The sequence below is a fragment of the Rutilus rutilus genome (assembly GCF_951802725.1).
Source record: "Rutilus rutilus genome assembly, chromosome: 1".
In the NCBI taxonomy this organism is placed as follows: domain Eukaryota; kingdom Metazoa; phylum Chordata; class Actinopteri; order Cypriniformes; family Leuciscidae; genus Rutilus; species Rutilus rutilus.
In genome coordinates, this window is record NC_140209.1 from 46,454,819 (window position 1) to 46,473,365 (window position 18,547).

The window sequence follows — 18,547 nt, forward strand, 5'->3', positions numbered from 1 at the left end:
GTTCTTGTTCATTTGCTTTGCAGTTCTCAATTTTATTCAATTTTTACGCACTCAGTAAGTGTCATTATAATGTGATAATACTGAAAAAAACTAAACATTACGTAAAAACTTTCAATATTCACTGTAATGTTATTTGAGTAGTTTTTGTTTCACAGTAGTGGATTTAGCTGCCATGAAAATGTCTTAAAATAAAAAAGTCAGTTAAAAAGGTAAGTAAATAGGCTTAATTTATTTTATGCAAAATTATTATTAACTATTATTATTATTGGGTGAGGGAGACAATTATTTGAGCATATAGTAATGCAAAAAAATGCCTATGAAGTCAAATTCAAGTAGGCACAGTGTCTCTGAAGTAAACAGGCAGATTTATTCACACAATTATTTATTGTAAATGTTTGAAAACCCACAAGTGCAACAATCCCATGGTTTTGAACAGAGAGCATTGCATTGAAAGTTACATATGCATAAGAGCTAAAACATTAGACAAACAAAATGACTGTCTCTACATGATTGTTAGTTGGGAAGAATTTCATACAGTCCTTGTAATGTAGTGAGGAGGAACTATTTAGTTTGGTTTGGAACAAACCTAGTTATACCATATCATTACAGAAAATAAAAAGGTTTTTTTTCTGTGCATAATCTTTACAAAGGCCAAGGGTAGTATGGAAAAGAAAAGAAATACAACTTAAAATAAAAACCAAATATTGCATAAAAGAATCCCTTGTCCTATGCATGTTTCAAGCAATGCCAAAAACAACATAGGAAAGGCTAATAAATTAATAAACACAGCTGTGATGTGCTAAGAGCAAAATGACCTGTACATTTGAGAAATGGCTTTGTTTCAGTGCTTCTCCCTAAAGCACGAGTGTCTATGTGATACAGTTCAAATATGGTTTGTTCACTAGCTAGAGACAATCTTATAACGTCCAGTAAGATATTTACATATATAAACAGAGTTCATTCACCTATCAGAGTAAATCCTGACGCTCTGCTGTCTCTTTTCAATATAGGTCACACCAATTATACTGACCTGAGGAAAACATAAGTGTGCATCAATAAAAACCTCATGTCGGATCAGCAGAGGGCGCGATTACAGCTCCTGCCATACTGTGGATGTCCCGTTCCAGTACACGACTGATGAGGCGAGTTCCTATAACACTTGGTTTGGGAAAGGCAGTTTTTATACAAAATGTGGCTAACTATTTCTAGGAATCTTCTGTCCTAAATGAAATAAGGATGGAATGAGGGATCATGGGTTTTTGTAGTTTTTAAAGAGGGCCTGGGTTGCTGTAACATGCCAGTTGCACTGATCACCGTTGCTTGAGGAGAGCTTTGTACATGGCGAAGCCAAGAACAGCAAACACGGTGGCACCGACACTCGCCCTCAGCCAAAAAGTAGAGTTTTTCAGGTCAGCTTGGGTCATGTGTCTGTAGAAAAGCAAAAGTAAGACAAACAACAGGATTGTTAAGACATACTGTTCATACGGTTTGTGAGAAATGACAAATGACAAAATGTCTGAATCGGCAAGGTAGTATTTTCACACACACACACACAAAAAAAGGTTTTAAGCTAGTTCTTTATATGTTTTTGCTGTAGTGTGTCAGTATGAAATATCAGTTTACATTTCCAAACATTCATTTTGCCAATAATTGTAATAATCCAGTGAGACAACAGCTGGTATGATCCACACGGAGATCTGATCTCAGTCATCATCTCAGTCCATCTGGGATTACATGAAGAAACTGAGACCGACTAAATCCAGAAGAACTGTGGCAACGTCTCCAAGATGCTTGAAGAAACCTTCCTGCAAAGCTACAGTACTGTGAAAGGTTTTAGGCACTTGTAAAACTGTTTTAAAGTGAGGATGCTTTCAAAAATAATGTCATAGATTTTTATTTATGAATTAACTTCTATTAACTAAATCAAATCAATATTTGGTGTGACCACCCTTTGCGTTTAAAACAGCTTTTGTTCTAGGTACAGTTGTACATAGTTTTTCGGGTAGCTTTGCAGGAAGGTTTCGTCAAGCGTCTTGGAGACATTGCCACAGTTCTTCTGGATTTAGTCTGTCTCAGTTTTTTCCCGTTTCTTCATGTAATCCAGGACAGACTCGATGATGGTGAGATCAGATCATCCTGGCTGCTGTCAGACTCCTTGTGCATACAGAAATCTCACTGGATTATTACAATTAATGGCAAAAGGAATGTTTGGAAATGTAAACTGATATATCATGAAAATTCACAGTGATAGACATTTATCTGATCATATAGGTTTTTTTTTAAATTCCATTTATAGGCATTTAAGCATACAGTAGGACTTATACTGAATACAACTGAATTTTGTTTTACTTTTGGACATCTATATAACAAAGACAGTGGAGCTGCTGAAACTGGAAAAGAGGCAGCATGGGAAAGCAGGAATCAAGTCAGCTAATGTTTTCAGGGGCAAAAAGCCAAAAATGTTTAAAGAACACTGCTCAGACGGTAAAGACAGGGTGAAAGAGAGCAACACTACAGGAACAAGAGGTTTCTTGTGAGGTTAAACTCACCCAACACGCATCCAGAAGGTTTAAACAGCTCAACACTACCTATCCAAATTCCAGGTTCAGACACAAAACTTTAAAGGCTTATCATAGCAATGTTTGTTTGAGTGAAACCTATGAAAAATATTACGTTGCTAAAGGGAAAAAATCCCATCAAAGCAACAAAGGTGATATGGCATTCACAAAGCAACACATAATACAGAGTAATTTGCAGAACTCCACCCAGACATCTGCAGATACCTTAAGGTTGTGGTGAAAAACAAATAAATAAAAGTGAAGAAGAAATTAATTTTATTTAACCACCTGACTGTAAACCGGTCAAGAAGATTTCTTCTTTGAACTTAACATCCCATTTAAAATCCCATTGTGGCACTGGCACCTTGTACCCCAGGAAGGGGGTCTTTACCTGTTACAAACGGGCAGAAACGGGTCAACAGACGACTCCATGTAGACAGAGTCCTCTACAAAGCTGACTGCATGAACCTGATGGGTGAGGCCGGACTCCTCGTCAGCCAACAGAAACGTGCCCGCATCTTGTATAAAAGATCTCAACCTTATACACACACATGCACACAGCATGGCAGTTCAACAACCGCACACCTTACAGGACCACCCCAACATACCCCACTGCTCACCACATGCTGTAAACATACAAACTCTTGCACACCACTATATAGTTATTAAACTATACTCACCACTATACCATGTCACTAAAAACTAACATATTGGGAATTCCGAATGCTTTTTTCCATTTTAACAAATGATTTGTATGTTTTTAACCTTGGCAATGAATGCCACTTTAAATGTATTTTTTAAATATGTGTACATACATATACTGTATATACATATACACACATATATACATACATACACACAAATGGGTTGGACTATGAAACTGAAACACCTGGTTTTAGACCACAATAATTTATTAATATGGTGTAGGGCCTCCTTTTGCATATAATACAGCATCAGTTCGTCTTGGGAATGACAGATGCAAGTGCTGCACAGTGGTCAGAGCGATTTTGAGGCATTCCTCTTGCAGAACAGTGGCCAGAACACTGTGATGCTGGTGGAGGAAAACGTTTTCTGACTTGCTTCTCCAAAATACTCCAAATGGCTAAAAAATACTTAGATCTGGTGACTGTGCAGGCCATGTTCAACTTCACATTCATGTTCATCAAATCATTCTGTCACAAATCTTGCAGCGTGTATTGGTGCATGCTGATAAACAGCACGATAAGGATACAGTGTTTGATATATCAGGTGCACATGGTTCTCCAGAATGGTTCAGGAGTTCTTGGCAGTAACGAATGCTTTTGAATGCCCCATCAAGCACAGTAGGGAATAACCATGATATTGCAGCCCAAACCATCACTGATTCAACCGTGCTTCACTGGGCAGCAACAGTTCTGGTGTTAAGCCTCTTTGGGGCTTCTCCACACCATAACTCACAGATGTGGGAGAGACAGTGAAGGTGGACTCAGAGAACAATACATTTTCACATTGTCCACAGCCCAAGATTTGCACTATAGGCACCAATGAAACCAACATTTGGCATTGGCATGAGTGACCAAAGGTTTGGCTATAGCAGCCCGATCATGAATATTGACTGTGGAGCTCCCAATGAACCGTTTTGGTGGAAACAGGAGAGTCGAGGAGCAGATTTAATTGTTGAGTTGGGCAGCTGTGATTTTATGCTTTTTGCATATATTCCGGGTAAATACCTGGACATCCCTTTTTCTTTTGAACTCTGATATGTCTCCCATACAGCTGTGCTATTGCTCTGCTAATTCAACCTTCACACTCTGATCTTACTGGTGGAATGTAAAGTCACTGAAGATCGGCCACCAGGCCGCACGTATATAGTTGTGAAACCTCCAACACTCATTGCCAGTGTTTCAGTTTCATTGTCCAACCCCTGTGTGTGTGTGAGATTACATATATATATTATATTATATATATATATATATATATATATATATATATATATATATATATATATATATATATATACATACACACATACACACATAGTTGTAGTCAAAATGATACAATGCCCATTGCAAATCAGGTTTATTGGCAAAATTTACAGACTTTCAGCTGTTTGCAATGAACAAATCAAACAAAAGTAATTGAAATAGCTCAATACAACAAATGTTTCAAGTGGTTTCAAATTCAACTGAAAATGCAACTTAATTATTTCTGCAGTCTCAAAATTATTCAACCCCCTTCTCTTTAAAGTTAAGAGAATATATAATTGCCCTTCACAAACAAGGAACAGGATACAAAAAGATAGCTAAGGCACTAAATGTTCCTAGAGACACATTTGGAAGCATAGTTCTCAAATTTAAAGTTAAAGGAACAGTGGTTATACTACCTGGACGGGGCAGAAAAAGTAAGCTACCAATGGCTGTAAACAGATTTCTGAGAAGGCAGGTTCAGAAAAACCCTTGAGTGACTGCAAAAGACCAGACGTTCACCACCACTGACCCAAAAGCACAAGAAAAGTGCTCAAAAATCATAAGCCAAAGAAGTTTTGGGATTCTGTTCTGTGAAGCGATGAAATAAAATGGCCCTATGGATCAGCGGTATGTCTGGAGGAAGAAGAATGAAGCATCTGCTGAAAATAACACTGTCTACAGTTAAGCATGGTGGGGTTCGGTGATGCTCTGGGGCTGCTTTGCATCCTCTGGCTCTGGAAACCTGCAGCGGTGAAGGCAAGATGGATTTATTGAAGTATCAGGATGTCATGCCGTCAGTGAGGAAGCTAAAGCTTGGGTGTCATTGGACCTTCCAACAGGACAATGATCCTAAGCATACCTCAAATTCCACCAAGGCTTGGTAGAAGTAGGAGTCCTGGAAGATTCTACAGTGGCCATCACAGTCACCTGACTTGAACCCCATAGAAAATCTCTGGTGGGATTTAAAGGCAGCGGTAGCAGCACACAAACCCAAGAATATTACTGAACTGGAGGCCATTGCTCATGAGGAATGGGCTAAGATTCCTCAGAAACGCTGCCAGAAGCTGGTGTGTGGTTATACATCTCGTTTGCAGCAGGTCATAACAGCAAAAGGGTGTTCTACGAAGTACTAAAGATGCTTTCCATGAAGGGGTTGAATAATTCTGAGACTGCAGAAGAAATTTGGGGAAACCACTTGAAACATTTATGGTGACTTTTGTTTGATTTGTTCATTGCAAACAGCAGAAAGTCTGTAAATTTTGCCAACAAACCTGGGGGTTGAATCATTTTGATTACAACTGTTTATATATTCATGCATTGTATATATATGTATTTAAAAAAAACAAAAATTTTTTTTTATCAAATGTACTTCTGCCACCTATTGAGCACTGCGGTATGGACAATCAATAAATAACCTGAATTTAAAGACCATACACATCTTAAACATCAGACTGGCTATAAAACACTGACTATAAACGACATTGACAAGAACAAAATGGGGGGGGGGACTATTCGCCAAAGCACCAAACAATAACGGCAAGAGAAGCATATGTTTTAGATGAAACAATACATTAGCAGCAACGGGTTAGACATGTTAGCCATTCAAATATGGACAATGCAACACAAACTAAGCCCCTTGGATGTCAAATCACTGCATATGAACAGTTAGTCATGAGGAAGCTTTCTTAATTAGTACTGAGAAACATGACATGGTTAGAAGAGGGACACTCCATTAGGGACTGCTAACATGATGTTAAGAGATGCAAAACAAAGACGAAAAGAGCCAGCCAAACAAATGAAAAGGAACACCTATGGAGGGACAGAACAAAACAAATTCACAAGATTACATTTAATAGACATAAGGACTTAGATTTAAAAAAGGTTTAACCAAATGACCAAATGCACTATTAGCATGACATTAAAAACCATAGAGGTGTAAGAAAGGCATATGCTTAGAAAAAATGTATACAATAAAACTGTTTTAGTCATGCACTAACTTTAGACATTTATGATCACTTCTTTTTTACTATGTGAATAAGGAAATAATACAACTCACACCCATGCATTTCACCTGGTGTTACATTTTATAGTCAGTAAGAAAGATTAGAAGATCTACCAAATCTAAGAGAGCAACTGCTCAGTATGAAATAACTCAGTAAGAATTGCAACCAAAAATAAAAGGCTTATATGAACCTTGCGGCCACATTTGACCCTGAAGCAAGGATGAGTGAATTAGTGCAGATTTACAGCTTGCATATCCACCTCAACTGACTAGAAAAAAGGGTTCAACATCATCACAACACCAGGACAAATGCAAATCTGTCTTATTCTGTCCAAAATCCAAAGGATGCCTTTATAAACATCTGTTTTTAATGTTTATGGCATGTTTGAGAACAACCGTATCCATTTTCAGGAATTATAAAAGAAAACAAGGCTGCACGACATTTGAACTAGAAATGGAAATCATAAGGAATTTAACATTTATGATTCTGACCATACAAAAGTTTGGGATCAGTAAGATTTTTGAAAATAAGGCCTTGTCACACTAATACGTTTTCGTTTGAAAACGAATCTTTTTCTCTCCGTTTTGGCCTTCCATCCACACTGTGAGAGTGTTTTTATTCATGAAAACGCTCTCCAAAGCGGATAAATTTGAAAACGCCGTTTTCGCATTGTAGTGTGGACTGTCAAAACGGAAGTATTAAAAAACGATGATGTAAGTTTAGTCATGTGACATTGTACTGATAGATATTCATGTTTATACCGGTATTGTGCCTGTTATGTGCTATTCACTTTCACACTGTTGCTAAAACATGTCACTTTGCACACTTTTCATATCACAGTCCCAGGGTTGCCAACTCCCACGCATCTGGCTTGACTCTCACGCACACGCAAGAAATGTCACGCCAAAATCAATTTTTCTCCCCTCTCAATCCGTTCATTTTCTGTTGATGACTAGACCACTGCGTATTAATGACACGAGAGGAGTTTAAGGCCCACAGCTGTAACATCTGCCTACAACGTTCTCACTGCAGTATTCTCTGATCGTTGATTCGCTGAAAACCTTGCACCTGATACGTCAGTTGCGTGTGAAAAGTTCAGAGAGAGTTCAAAGCACAGGTTCGGAGTCGGAGCCACTGATGCGCGTTTGAAAGTTTGGATGACAATCAAGGTAAGCAGATAATAAAATGGTGTGCCTTTCACTACAGACGTAGCCTTGACCAATCAGTCTGTGTGCCGAGAGTACAGACTTTAACTATAGTTGCGAACGTTGTCTGACGTGCGTTATGTGGGCTAGCTAATTGCTCAAAAATAGGCTTACGTTTTGGCAAATTGGGCAAGTGGCATTTTAAAATTCCCCAAATGATCAAAGGTTGCCCAGATTGTGTTGAGTCTGCCACAGTCAAATGCGGATGCTGAGCGAACCTTTTCAGTTATTGGCCTAAACAAGACTGACACCAGGAACAGACTGTCACTTGATGGCACCCTGTGAGTGATGGGAAGTTCGGATCATTTTACTGACTCGCTTGTCCGATCTCGTTCATTAAAATGAACGAATCTTTTTTCGAGTCATTTCGTTCATTTAAGGGGCTTTAAAATGTTATACTTTTAACAGCCAAATTCCCCGAACACACGTGACAGACACAATGAACGTTCATGAACGGATGCCTTTCTTGTATCCCTGCTTCAGATACGAGCCTCCTGCAGAGGTGGTGAAGCAGGCCAACACTGCCACTGTGGCATAGGCTACAACAGGCCTAATGTGTGAAACTTGTGTTGTGGTTTTCTGGGGAGGTTGAGTAACTATTGTGTGTCCCTTTTGTTTTGAGATTTTTTATTGTTTTGACGTTGTTGTTTTACATGTTTGTTATTTAATCACCTCTATCTTTATTTTTTTTTATAGTGCAATCAATAAATTAATTGTACATTTTGAAAACTTTTCCATTCTATTAGTTTTTTTTTTTTTTTTATAAATCAGGGTTTATACTAAGTAAACAAGGACTGACATTTTTAAAATTAGGGTTAGGGTTACGTGCGCGCACTGATGTTTTACAGAGTCTCACTCCAGCCAAAGTCGGCAACTCTCCAGTCCTGCAAAGACGACAGAAAATGTGCTCACGTTTGCTGTCCTGCGGCAATACATGAGAGCAGTTGCGTTTTAGACCATACGGTGACTGAGTGCGACCTGAATCAGTAAATGGTGAGACATTTTGCTAAATAAAATTATCCTGTCAGAAGAATTGCGCGATAACTTTATTTATTTTTCCGTCTGTCTCATCTCAGTGAGCTTTTATGCATGCGCAGTAGAATAGAATAGAAGAATAGAAGTTTCTCATCCACACTGAAAAGTTGGAAAACTCCTGAAAACGCTAGTGTGGACGGAGAGCATTTTTTAACGAAAACGCTGTTTTCACATGTATCCGGATTAATGTAGACATAGCCTAAGTCTCTTATACTCACCCATGCTGCATTTATTCGATCAAAAACACAGCAAAAACATTAATAGTGTAAAATCTTACAATTTAAAATACATTTTTTAAATGTAATTTATTCCTGAGATCAAAGCTGAATTTTCAGCATCCTTACTCCAGTATTCAGTGTCACATGATCCTTCAGAAATCAATCTAATATGATGATTTGCTGCTTAAGAAATATTATTTTATCAATGTTGAAAGCAGTCGAGCTGCTTAAAGTTCATAGGAAGTAAAATAAATTGTAATAATGTTAAAGTCTTTACTGTCCCTTTTGATATATATATATATATATATATATATATATATATATATATATATATATATATATATATATATATATAGAGAGAGAGAGAGAGAGAGAGAGAGAGAGAGAGAGAGAGAGAGAGAGAGAGAGAGAGAGAGAGAGAGAGAGAGAGAGAGAGAGAGAGAGAGAGAGAGAGAGAGAGAGAGAGAGAGAGAGAGAGAGAGAGAGAGAGAGAGAGAGAGAGAGAGAGAGAGAGAGAGAGAGAGAGAGAGAGAGAGAGAGAGAGAGAGATTGAACAAGTTTTATATATATATTTTAAAAAAAAAGATTCTCATCTCTAGTTTTACTTTGGTTTACATTAGTCTTAAGCTCAAGCACACAAGCAATATTCAGTCTGCACTTTGCAAACTGGGTTAAGATACGGTTGGTAAGATGCATCACAGGCTGAAGCAGAAGAGAAAGTGCGATATGCCTCAAATGTATCACTGATACTTATATAGAAAATGCTAGTTTCAAATACAATGTTAATCAATAGGAGCTGCTATAACACCATGTTTGGGCCTTGTCTAGATGAAATGCGTTATTCTGGCCGACCAGTCTACTTTAGTTATGATAAATTCAGTGACACAAACTTTAAAACAACACAGCCGTCGTCATTTTAACATATAGCCAGAAAATTTCCCAACATCCCTCTGTGGATATGCAATGTAAACCTGTCAGGCCAACAGCACATAAAGGGGTGTTAAGAAGCCGAGATTAGAGATCGCCCAGCGAAGAGAGAGAGAGTGGTGGTATATAGAGCTATACTCAGAGACCTGTTCAGAACTGCACTGTAGATTTTGGCCTTTACAGAGCGCACCAGCTCAGAGTTCAGGAGGTTGTGACAGATGCAAAAGGTACACCTGTTGCAGCTGCACATGCAGCGTAACTTGGCGTGGCTGCAGAAACACACACAGACAAGAAGAATCAGCATCACGTGACGAAGTTCCAAGAGAGCTGGATCCTCCACTTGGGCTAGGACATGAAGTAGCGCAGGGAGGTAAGCACAGTTTAAAGAAGAAAAAAAACGATTCATTTGCTGGGAGAAGAGAATTGTGGGGAAAAACGGAAATCTATTGACAAGTTACGCAAAAGGAAAAAAAAAAACAGGAAAAGAAAGAGTACGCTGGGAAGGCTTGAAACATCATAATCCAAACATATAAAAGGAAAGATTTATACAACTTGGCAAAACAAGCTCAAGCAAAAAGCTTGAATAGGGCTGCACGATTAAGTGAAATAAAACTGAAATTGTGATATGACATGATTATCAAATCGCATAGGCTGCAATTTAGTTCTATAAATATTCGCAGTGGACGTCTCAGAGGGAAGCACATGGTTAATTTACACGTGAGCAGCTTTTCTAGCCAAACTGTGCAGCCCTACCAACAAACAAAAAAAGAAAAAGAAAAAAAAAGATTTTTTGATGATGTTAAAAAGTTAAAAAGTTAAAAAAGTTAAAAAATAAATGTATACTTTGAATTACATATTTATAAGTTCTTTCCTAAGAATCGCTTACCAAAAACTAAGTACTCTGTATTGTATAAACTGGACCATGAGTAGGTGTTTTCACACACACAGCCTTTTCCATAAAAAAAAATGATATTTTTTGTTTTCAAAATCAGTCATTTAAAACAAAGTTCTTGTACACAGCCTTAGGAAAGAACATAACTTTCATCACCACCAGCCACTACAGAACCGTTTTCCCTGATATTATGCACTTCAGTAAAAGACCATGGAACAAATGATACTTGAATGTCTCCGAAACCGCACCAATGAAACAGCTTTCCAAGATACTTCTAATATGACACCTACCTAACAGCTTTAAAAGCACAAGGAGACGATAACTAGATAGACAAACACAAAACAGGCGAGCAGGGAGAGCCGGAGGAGCCAATCACAATCTAACAGGAGTAGCAGACAGTGGGGCAGATTGGTCGGGTTAAAGAAGGGGCTTCAGTATATACTCACGGATACATGGCCATAGTGGTGAGTTTGGTGTAGATGTCTTTGCTGGGTGCTTCGGCTGTGTTGCAGGTGAACAGCTGTGGCGGGTGAAGCTTATGTTTCCGGCAAAAATCCAACGGGGACAGGCTGTAGTACTGACGCGCTTCATGCAGGTCTGACTTGGCAGCAATAATCATACAGGGTGTTTTGCTGTCCATATAGTGTTTCTGTGAAAAGACATCATGGTGTTAAAAAAAATCCTTGACCAACATATATTTGGAGTTATTTATGCGTTTTTGTTGAGCTTAAAAAAAGGATGCAAACAAAAGCACGATTCTTTCCCCAAATCTCATCCTGAGCAGTAGGAAAGAAGCTACACATGTACACACAGATGTCAATCCAGTGGAAACCGACCAACAGATTGTTGACCCTGCCCGTCGAGCTTTAACTTAAACTAATTCACAATAAAAATGTAAATGTTCTATTCATCAAAGAACACCGTTTTCAACATTGATAATAATAAGAAATGTTTCTCGAGCAGCAAATCATCATATTAGATGTGACACTGAAGACTGAAATAACAGCTGCTAAAAATTCAGCTTTGACTTCACAGGAATAAATAACTTTTTTTTTTATGAAATAGCAAACCGTTATTTTAAATTGTAATATTTAACAATATTACTGTTTTACAGTATTTTGATCAAATAATTGCAGTCTTGGAGAGCATAAAACTTTTGAACGGTAGTGTGTGGATGACAATTACATTTATGTACTTTCTTACTAAAGTGACTTTCAGTAAAGTACATAGGCTATGTCGCATTACCAGAACAAGTAGCCAAGTGTATATGCTACATGCTAAGCCAGCCCTCTCCAAGCTTATATGAACACAAGAAAACCACAATAACGACATTCAAACTTTAAAATTAATTTGACACTAATTCAATACATAGTTTTATTGCTACTGCACATATACAATCTATCTTACAAAAAAGGCCCATTTCAGCAACATAACTTACAGAAACCACCATATCAAATTGAATGAAGCCTTACCAATAAACATTTTAAAATATACTGACCTTGTAGACTTTAGTGCAGTACTCAAATGAGCACGGGTTGCTGATGTCATACACCAGGCAAACAACATCACAAGCCATATCAGCCTCAGAAAGGAACTCAAAGTCTGGCAGCACCTCATGCAGCTGAGAGAGAAAGAACCGCTAATCAGCACTGGTCAGACATGAAGACTACCATATATTAGTGTAAAAAAGCAAAAGAACTTTGACTTACGAGCAGATATTTCTCTTGTCCATAAACATAAGTTGTGCTAATGGCATAGTAAGACTTGTGGTCTTCTCTTATCCTCTTCTGACGCTGCAATATGAAGAGGGAGAAAGTCAAAGCCAAAGTCAAAGTCAAAACGCTAGACGCTCCTGTGAGGTATTTGTACTCACCACAAGGTTCCTGCCCAGGAAAGCCTGCAGAAAGCCACTTTTACCGCTGCCCCGAGCACCTAGGACATTGCAGCGGAAAACACTGCGCTGGGTCTGTTTCTTCTGCAGATCGATGCGCTTATTCCTGGTGACTGCACAAGGATAAATAAATCAGCCTTACAGATAAATGAACGAATGAAGATACATGCTAAAACACACTTACTTGTTATAGCGGCTGCCTGTGACTCCTGTTCTTGGATAATAGAGTAACCAAGATAACCCAGGTACTCCAAACATCGCTGCACATCCAGGTATGTTGTTAGCCTGAGATGGAGATAAATTATGTGTTCAACATTTGAATGAATGACTTCAGCAAAAATCAAAAGGTTCATTGTTTCCTGCGGGATTGCACTCACGTCCACTGGGAAAGGTAGCCTTGGTAAGTGATCCAGCCCTGCTCATTGGTGCAGACAGTGTGGTTGACATCAGGACCCCAGGGCATGTAGGGAAAGACCTTGAACAAATCCTTAAGCTCATCGGGAGACAGGGAACAGTCTCGGTCCTGACACAAACATTTAGGGTGGGGAAAAAAAACAGAGATTCATTTAATAAGGCATTCCTAAGTGTTCACCAACAATTTTTATATTGATTTTTCTATATAAAATAAGCGCCATATGGGCATCTTTAACTTTTGCATCACGTCTTGCTACTTTTTCAGCATCTTATGCCAACTTATAAAAATGCAAGAATGCGTGTGACCACAATAATGTCCTTTTAGGTGCTGTAAAATACACCTTTGTATTATGCAATTAAAACAAAAGTCAGTGGCATTTTGCTGTGCTCACCTTGTCATGCTTGTCAAAAACGCTCTGGAGGAAGAGGTAGGCATTGTGGTTCAGCTCTGTGGTGCAGTCCGGGGGTATTTTTAACCTAGAAAAACAACTGACCTCATTAGAAAACATTTCTTTGATTATTTAAAAAACCAGGGCAGCACAACAGATCTGCAAAAAAAATTATCCAATCAGAGATTATGAGCTACTTAATGTGGCATGATTCATTTAAAGTTGAAGTACTGGATTTGGGGTGGGACTCACAGTGGAAAAAGGTATTCTTGTGTCAGCTCCAGATCATCATCATAACCAAACCTCCTGAGCACGGTCCATGTGGTCTCATGCCTTCCCCGCTGAATGAAGAGTGTATGAAGGAACAGGAAACCTAGAAAACAGAGAACACGCATCAGACACAAACAGAACCTGATGGATGAACGAATTTAAAAAAATATGTCATATAACATTTATATTATATACTATTACATTAAATTATAAACTTAAAAACATCAGGGGAAATATAATTACATTATCTAAGATTATTATATACTAGTATATATTAAAATAATTATTTATATACTTAAAATATATATAAGATTTGTATTCATACACTTAAAATATATATAATAAAAATAATATTCTTTTTAATCATAATTTTTTAAAACAAAATGATATCTATGGGATGCGACTGTATCACTGTGATATAAAAAGCCGGTGGCATTTGTCTTTCTACTCAGCTCACCCTTCCGTGTGAGGCCGTTGTCTTTTACCCCATCTGACATATTTTTCCGCACAACATTCTTCACGTCCTCCAGCGCTTGAGGTGCCAGGGGTATGTTAAAACAAGTTCTCTGCAAGGCAGAACCACCAATCATCATCAATATTGCTTAAGAAAACATGACAATTTTCTTTCACTCTCATTAAGGTGCAGTTTGTGCAGCTGTGTGTGTAATCAACCTCTCCTGTCACTTATCTGGGGGAAGTAATTTGAGCACAAAGTGCTGAAGAAACATGCTCTCACCTGGAAGAAATTAAGCTCATTATCATTCAGAATGCCATCATTGTCAAGGTCTGATATTTTGAAAATGCGAGTAAGTGCTTTGATGCAAGATGGCTTCATCTGGAGAATAAACAGAAAGAAACTCATTACTACACAGCATTACAGATCATTTGGATTTTTAGATGTAGGGATCAAACCCACTCATGTGCTTCTTTGCAACAGAAAGAGGCCAGATTCAGGTCCAACAGAAGTAATATGAAGTGCTTACCTCTTTCTCTTCTGGAGAGTACAGAGGTCCTGTTGGGTGCAGAACGGCCTTCTGGGCGTAGTAGAACAACTCTGAGATATTCTTCAGGTTTTTGGCTGAACACTAAGAAAGTGTGATAAAATTAAACCATGATGTACCTTTCCTGATGTACAGCATGTCTTTTTCAAGCATTTCTTTTACTCTACTATGCTAACAACTTTAATATAACAACTTGTTGTTTTGATCTTTATAAGATGGGGCCTTTAACCTTATCAACCCAAGAATCCATTAACTAAAAATAGCATTTGTCACAGTATTTATTCATCTTTGTAAACGTTAGTTAATACAAATACGACTGTTCAGTGTTAAAAATGGAACCTTATTGTAAAGTTTTACAAATAATCATTATTGATGTATAGAGTCATATACTTATACAGTGCATTTGAATTTTACTTAACATTTTAATGTGGGAGGGACAATGACTTTTTTTTTGTCAAACAATAACTAGCAGACACTCTGCAGTGCCGGACTGATCTGATCTGCATTCACTGGCCTCTTAGTGTGAGAGCTGTCTCTCCTTTCAGACTGAAACCAATGCCTCTAATAAAGCAGGAATGAGTGACGGACCCAAGACTGAAAGAATGATGTCACTTTCCTCCATGGCACTACTGCCCCTCTGCACACACTCCATCTCATAGGGACTGGAGAGGCATGTACATAACAACATCATCACATACGTTCAGACCAAAATCACACTTTTCAGACTGAGAGCATCTCTCACCTCCACGCAGGTCTCAATCTCAGAGTACTGGTTCATGATGGGCAGGATGGTCTCCATGCTGCTGTGCTCCACTAGGTCAGATTTATTCCCCACCAGGATCAATGGTACTCTGTGACAAGAAACACTGATTACAGTCCTTGAAGGTAAACTTCTGTGGGGCATTGTGGCATCAAACAGAATTTCAAACAAGCAGCAATTGTTACATGGGAAGTACATGGATTATTTTATTTTTTTTCATTGCCAATCAGTCAGAGGACTATCTTCATGGGGAGTAAATAAGTCATAAAAAACGATATAAAAAAGTGAGTACATGGAAACATTGTTTAATGATATTTGCTTTACTGACAATAACAGCCTGTCAAATAACTATTTACATGTATTTATTTACCAGACGCTTTATATCTAATATTTGCATAATTATATTATGTAAATATAATCATCCAAAAATACAGTGCATCTCATTTTTACTGTACATGACATCTCAATACAGATTATATATTATATTATATATTGTTATATTACGTTAGAAAGAATACAGACTATTATTTTTTAAAGCATGTAGAAAGACCAAAGCGCATTCATGAGACCCGAGGCCTTCAAGAACCTGGCAGGAAGCCACACACCTGCTGTCCTTATCCGTCCTCTCATTGATGAGGGGAATCCAATGACTTGTCACCTACAGGGAAGCCAATATAACGAGACACAACAGAACCTTTCAGACTATCAGAAGTTAAACAGCAAGAAATGTATTTGGTTTGGTAACTACAGAAAGAAAGAAAAATGAGTCTGGCATGAACGGAAACAAAACTTACCTTTTCGATAGATTTCTTGTTGTTTACTGAATATATGATGCATATAACATTGGCCTGTGCCGAGAGAGAAAATGCTAGGGAGGTGAATAAAACAATAAAATCAAACTAAATTGTGTTATCAGAGAGACTAAAACAAGCCACACCTTTGTTATTTCTTGGTAAAGCTGCTCATCTGACTGTTCTGCTTCTGTGGGATAAAAAAAAAATGAAACATGAAAGCACACAAAACATCAGAGGTTTAACCTTGTCAGTAGAGGTTTGCATATTAATATTTATATAAGAACAGTGATGCAGGCTTTATGAATCTCATCATACAGAGATATATGATCATGCATCCTTACCTGAGTAGTCCACTATGTGAGTGGGCACTCTCTCAGGTGTAACATCAGCAGGAATAGTGATCTCTTCGGCTCTGGGAGGAACCTTCAATGAGAGACACAATACAAGTGAGTGAATGCATTTAGGCAAGGATAAAATTGGCTTAATAAAAATAAAGTTAGTTTAATGAGTACCTCATCAGGGAACTCCTCACTGACAAGTGACATGATCAGGGAGGTCTTCCCCACTTTGGCTGTGAAGAAAAGGATTTCCAAAGTGACCGTTGAGTTCTAGATCTATTCACAGCACTAAATGATTCCCCAGAAACATGCCTGTCAAGATCTGAGTGCCCTTATAAAGGGGTGGATGGCAATGCTAAAGCCGAATTGTTCTATTTGCACTTTCAAAAATTCATGTCAAACCACTGGACCATTTTAAATGAACTAGCAAACAACAAAAAGGTGATTAAAAAGGGGATAAACATCAATGTAAATTGTAACCTACCATTAAAAATGTTGAAAAAAGTGCTCCTGATCAGTGTTATTTTAGTATCATTGAGAAAGTAGTAAAAATGTTTTATTAACATTTTGAATTACTTTTTTCCCCATTTTCATTTTAGTTGAAGTCCAAGTATTCTCAGTTAATGTGTAGTTTATTTCAAGTGACAATTTATGGTTTTAGTTAAGTATAAATAACCTATGTTCTGATATTTCCAAAAATGCAAATGTACTGATCCCGTGATCAGTATGTAGGCTAATGTTCTCAATGTGTTGGTGTTACTACCTGAATATTAACACTTGTAAGATGCTGAAATGTCAAAGTATCAATTACGACTGAAGTTGTCAGAACACTGAAGCTTGATGTTTTGGCATTGGTGAGCAGTACGTTTACATGGACACGTACTATTTTGGCTGACCTATCTAAACTTTGGCAGCTCCTTCAGTCGATGCCTGAGAGTTGCTCTTAAAACTGCTATAAATAACCCTGATAAACAAGGGTGAATCTAACTAAAATTATCAACAAAACATGAATGATGGACTAGTGTCATTCTGGTTAATTATGATAATTAAAAACTGCAGTTTTTTCAGTTATTTTACTTAGAATGGACATGCATGTAGATTAATATAACGTGTTGGATGACTGTAGACAACGTTTAAAACCATTCAGAGCTTAGTAACTTTGCCCCTGTTGTTTCATTCTGTCACTCGTCAATATATTGCCCCAAATGGCTGAATATAATTGTTTGTGTGAAAAAGATAAAATACAGAATGAAAGGGGTTTATTGTGCAAATAATAGTGAACAGCAGCCCATGTCCACTCGCTAATTTAGAGATATGCGAATCAATTCAGCAACTGCAGCCTGCTAACACAAATGATAAAACAGGAAAACATGGAATTAATTCACTTACGTTCTCCGACTAGTAATATCCTCACGTCCTTTCTCATCGTTGCAACTTTAATGTGATCACAATAAATACTGAACAAGTCCTTTGTCGTGGATCACAGATCCCGCTGCTATATGTAATAAGGCGGGCCTGTGTAGGGCAAAACGGACGGATCCACTTCTGTCTGCCTCAGTCTGTATAAAACATCTGTTCGCACCAATTGAACACAGAGACAATTCATGCCATTTAGACAAAGCGTTTCTGCGTATATAAAGGCACTGCTTGCTTTCCTCAGATTCACTTCATGACATTTCTAGGTTCACATTTCAAGCTCATGCCAAGAGGAGGCTGACCTCCAATAATAACCGGTAACTACGGAACACAGTTACGGACAAACGCGAATCTCCTTCCACTGACAGTTTCTGATTACAACATTCGCAGTTAATGTTATACCGTCTCCTGTAGGACTGGAGAGGAAACGCGTGTCAACTTTCCCCCGCTGAAAGGAAAAACAGTTCCAGTGAATGATGGCCTCTAGAGT

At 38.0% G+C, this 18,547-nt stretch overlaps 1 protein-coding gene across 5 annotated transcripts; it reads right to left on the reverse strand.

Moving 5' to 3' along the window:
* Positions 1–365: 365 nt before the first annotated feature.
* On the reverse strand, positions 366–18,384 carry rhot1a (ras homolog family member T1a). 5 transcript variants are annotated; one of them, XM_084385656.1, is made up of 21 exons: positions 18,031–18,384; positions 16,816–16,874; positions 16,645–16,726; positions 16,447–16,490; positions 16,304–16,357; positions 16,115–16,167; positions 15,492–15,600; positions 14,732–14,833; positions 14,485–14,583; positions 14,206–14,314; positions 13,731–13,851; positions 13,482–13,566; positions 13,053–13,198; positions 12,860–12,960; positions 12,658–12,788; positions 12,494–12,577; positions 12,283–12,405; positions 11,231–11,433; positions 10,039–10,161; positions 2,950–3,096; positions 378–1,428 (listed from the first exon to the last, which is right to left on the reverse strand). In XM_084385656.1, the coding sequence occupies exons 1-21, from the start codon at positions 18,065–18,067 to the stop codon at positions 1,311–1,313; spliced, it is 2,130 nt and encodes a 709-aa protein (XP_084241782.1). In that variant the 5' UTR covers positions 18,068–18,384; the 3' UTR covers positions 378–1,310. The 5 variants fall into 5 exon arrangements, with proteins under 5 accessions (XP_084241779.1, XP_084241781.1, XP_084241782.1 ...); XM_084385653.1 differs by lacking the exon at positions 2,950–3,096 and having other exon boundaries at positions 366–1,428; XM_084385652.1 differs by lacking the exon at positions 378–1,428 and having other exon boundaries at positions 2,839–3,096.
* Positions 18,385–18,547: the final 163 nt, after the last annotated feature.